Source organism: Pipra filicauda, unplaced genomic scaffold, assembly GCF_003945595.2.
Source record: "Pipra filicauda isolate LSUMZ 115617 unplaced genomic scaffold, ASM394559v2 scaffold128_size5466820_pilon, whole genome shotgun sequence".
NCBI lineage: Eukaryota > Metazoa > Chordata > Aves > Passeriformes > Pipridae > Pipra > Pipra filicauda.
In genome coordinates, this window is record NW_024103751.1 from 5,119,316 (window position 1) to 5,123,571 (window position 4,256).

Genomic DNA, 4,256 nt, shown 5'->3' on the forward strand with positions numbered 1-4,256 from the left:
ACCGAAGAAAACTATTTATTTAGTTGTTAAGCCATTAATTATACTTAGACTCCACCTCTTTATGGTGTCTTCTTTTAGATCTCATAAAAACAAAGTTATGTGTCTTTACTACCCAAGGTCATTTATAGCTGGGTAACTGAGAATGAGTCACTGCCTCTCAGTGTTACTCACAGAATCAAAGCCTAATTGAGATTGGGAGGGGCTTATGGAGAACACCCGGTCCAACCCCTCTGTTCAAGCGGAGATGCCATTCGGTTGCTCAGAACCATGTCCAGATAGCTTTTGAGCATCTCCAAGAATTGGGACTCTACCACCTCCCTGGGCAACCTGCTTGGTTACCCTCACCGTGAAAAAGTGTTCAGAGGGAACCCCTTGTGTTTCAGCATGTGCCTGATGCCTCTGGTCCTGTCACTAGGCACCACTGAAAAGAGCCTGGCTCTGTCCTCTTTGCACCCTCCCTTCTGATGTTTATAGACACTGATGAGATCCCCTTGAGTTTTCTCTTGTCTAGGCTGAACAGTCCCAGTTCTTAGTCTTTCCTCATAGGAGATATTCCCCATTCCCTTAATCATCTTACTGGCCCTAGACTTGACTCAGTCCAATAAGATGATATCTCTCTTGTACTGGGGAGCCCAGAACTGGATGCACAGTTCTCCAGGCATGGCCTCACCAGTGCAGAGTAGCAGAAAAGAATCATCTTCCTCAATCTGCTGACAATGCTCTGCCCACTGCAGCCCAGGATGCCATCTGCTTTCTTTGCAACAGAGGCTCGCTGCTGACTCCAGCAGGACCTCAGGTGCTTTTCTGAAAAGTTGTTTTGCAGCCAGGCAGGTCTCAGCGTGTGCTGGTGCATGGTTCTACCTTTCAACGTCAGACTTTCTCCATGTATTCCGTGTGGTGCCTGGCCTCTCAGTTCATGGCTCTGACTCAGCTGGAGGGAAAGTTACCTAAAATTTGAATTTGGCAATAGTTTTAATAGCTCTGTCCCAATAAGATTTCAGTCTCAGATTTTAATGTGTATCTTGGTCATAAAAGCAGCTTAACTGTACAGCTGGATCTTTAAAAAATTGCAATGTGAATTTACTCTTACAGCTGGACAAACCAAAATTAGTGCTAAATTAAGACATTGCTCCTGTGACTTTCTAGTTATTTTTTTTCCCCATTTTTGGTAAATTTGCAAGTTCAAGTTTCTGTTATTTCCAGATATCTTAAAAATAAAGGTTTAGTGCTGATAATACCAAAGTGTTTGAAAAAGTAGCTATCTGCAGAAGCAAGAAACAAGAAGTAACAACACAGATTTGACCTCATAAGAAACGTCACCTAATCATCTCCTTTCAGAGATTAAGGGACAATTATTATATTAATAATTGATATTTTATTACAATCTTCTGTTTAATTTGGGGTGGGGGGTGCGGGGAAGAAGATTAAAAAGGCTACTTTGGGGAATTTCCCCCCCTTATTACTTTTCTCTTTCATATAAAGGTGCCTAGGTCACTTATGTTTTTAAAAATGGACATTTTGCCCTCTAGTGGTTTCTTTCAGTTACAAAATGTTCGGGGAAAACCTATTTCATCAGCTAGGAATGCTTGGTTTTATTTTAATTTTTAAACTGTGCACGCTAATTCATCCACTTAGATTCTAGTGTGGAACTGCAAAGCAAAAAAAAATTAAGATTGTTTTGAAAATGCTGGTATTTTTTTTCTTTTGTCTGTGTGTACTGACACACTTTTAAGACTCCATCTTTAAAAACAGTGTCTTTGGGTTATATTTTATTCACTTAGATTGTTAAGGGGAAGTTAAAGTCACTGGACTTTAATTTGAAAGTAGTTGCAAGGAAATTATTTTGCTTTTACTTCAAAACAGTAATACTATTGACATTATGGAGAACATAATTTGCTGCTTTATTTAACTAAAAAAGTAATGAAAGCTACATAATAATTGAAACTGTAATATACTTGCTAGAGCAGCATATATCTGCTGCAAAAATTTTCTTTGATTCTGTAACAATGATCCAATTATGTTTATTTGGCACATGACTTGTGGGTAGATAGAATGGATTTCTTTCAAATTTATTTGAGAGCCTTAGTCATTGCTTTGGTGCTCTGGGAGTATGATAATGAAGCACTAGCATTTATATTTTAATTCTTGTGACTCCAGCATAGTGGTTTTCTTTTGCAATATTTTTATCTATTTTTATTATGTGAAGTTTTGTTGAAGTGAATGGCATGTTGTCACCCTTAATTTATTTGGAGCTCTGCAAAGGAGGAAGAATACTACATAAAATACATAATATTCTTATGACAGATAAGGAAGAATACTAATTAACATGCTTGGTGCAGCACCAATTGAGATTAAAAATGCATGGTACTCAGGGTTTTTCTGTTCAAGATAACCTAAAAATAAACGTTTAGGAGATACTACAAAAAGTCAACTTCAATATAAAGTTTCATTGCATCTCTCAATGCAAGTGTTTCCTGATTGCAAAAAGAAAAGTTAATGGATTAGTGCTCTTCCACTTCTCTGCCACATGGTTCCCAAAATATTCAGTTTAACTAATCCCTGAAAGTAACCATTGATGGATTGATGATACTTACCATTTTCAGAATGATTGGATGAGAATAAACCTGAGTTAGGTGATGCTATAAACCAAAAACTGTAACAAAAGTACAACTAGACTCTTCCTACATCATAATCAAACAAATTTCCATAGATGAAATTATCCTGAAGAAAAAACTTATTTATTTTGTGCTCTTAAGACTTTGCAATAAATGAAAATGTCAGACTATGCCTTCCAGTGCTCTATTTTTACTTGCAAAATGTTTTTTTATAAATATTTATTTATTAAACTCTTTTCCTCCAGTCTAAAATCTGTGAGAGTGTATCACCCAAAACACTCCTACTTTATGAAATAGTCGTATTTTTTCATAGAAAATCCCAATTTTACGAGAATAATGAAATTTTTGCAGAAAAGTTATAGAGAGATCTTTCCATAAACAATGTAATTTTGAGTACTGGTATACAAAGATAGCACAGAGGAGCCACCAAGTAATGAAAATTGTTCTTGAGTCTTTTAGCTACTTCACCCCTGAAGAATAAGGGCTGTGTGTCTGCCAAAGTGGCATGAGCAACTATAGCATGACTCAGGAGAAAGTTAGGTTAAGAATTTGTATGGTTCAAGGCTAATATCCTTAGGAAGTTGAGAAAAATGTATTAAGATCAGAGAAAATATCTCTACAGCTTATTTTTAAAAGCAAATTTTTTAGTACCAAAATGTTTTAAAAAGTAGCAGAACTTTTACAATGAGGACCAGTGGAAGAATAGGGATAGAAAGAGTTTGTGTCAGAATGAAAGAGAAAATAATGTAGTATTTCCTAATTAATTGTAAACAGAATGTTCACAGAATCAAAAATATGCTGAATTGGAAGGGACCCATTAGGGTCGCTGTGGCCACGGCCCTTCCCGCCGGCAGGATGTCAGCCAGTATCCCTGGAAGCTCAAATTGGCTGCTGGCAGTAATCGTCGACTTCAGCAGACTCAACATCAAGTAGATGAGGTTGTTGACATCATGAGAGTGAATGTGGACAAGGTATTGGAGCGAGATCAGAAGCTATTAGAGCTGGACGACCGTGCTGATGCACTGCAAGCAGGAGCTTCCCAATTTGAGACCAGTGCAGCTAAGCTGAAAAGGAAGTATTGGTGGAAGAACTGTAAGATGTGGGCAATATTGATAGCTGTTGTTGTCATTATCATCATCATCATCATCATCGTCTTGACTTCTTCATGAGTTACAGGAAGAAACTCAGATCAACTGAAGGTGCCTCTGAATCTTCAGCCTCTCCACTTCAAACCTGCTGCATTTTCAGTCCATTTACTGCTGTTTAAAGCAAAACTATTTTCATTACTGAAATGTTAACTAACTTAACTGGTTGCCTTAAGACACTCCCACCATTAATTACTAACAAGCACAGCTCACCACTTGCACAGTGTCCTTGTCCTTGTCACCACTTGCAAAGTCCAGGTCCAGGCCCTGCACAGGACAGATCTAGGAATCACATCATGTGCCTGACAGCATTGTCCAAATGCTTCTTGAATTCAGACAAGATTGGTGCTGTGACCACTTCCCTAGGGAGCCTGTTCCAGGAAATTTGGTGAAATCTGGGTGATTGCAGATATCTAACCTAAATTCTAAACCCTGACTCAGCTTCATGCCATTTCCTTGAGTCCTATCACTGGTCACGAGAGTGAAGAAATTGGTA

General features: G+C 38.0%; 1 protein-coding gene across 1 annotated transcript; it reads left to right on the forward strand.

The window, feature by feature from the left end:
• Positions 1-3,470: 3,470 nt before the first annotated feature.
• Positions 3,471-3,922, forward strand: LOC113989841 (vesicle-associated membrane protein 3-like). Its single transcript, XM_039390930.1, is given in 2 exon segments — positions 3,471-3,498; positions 3,501-3,922. Coding segments are annotated over 2 exon segments (312 nt in total). The 3' UTR covers positions 3,785-3,922.
• The last annotated feature ends 334 nt before the right edge of the window (positions 3,923-4,256 follow it).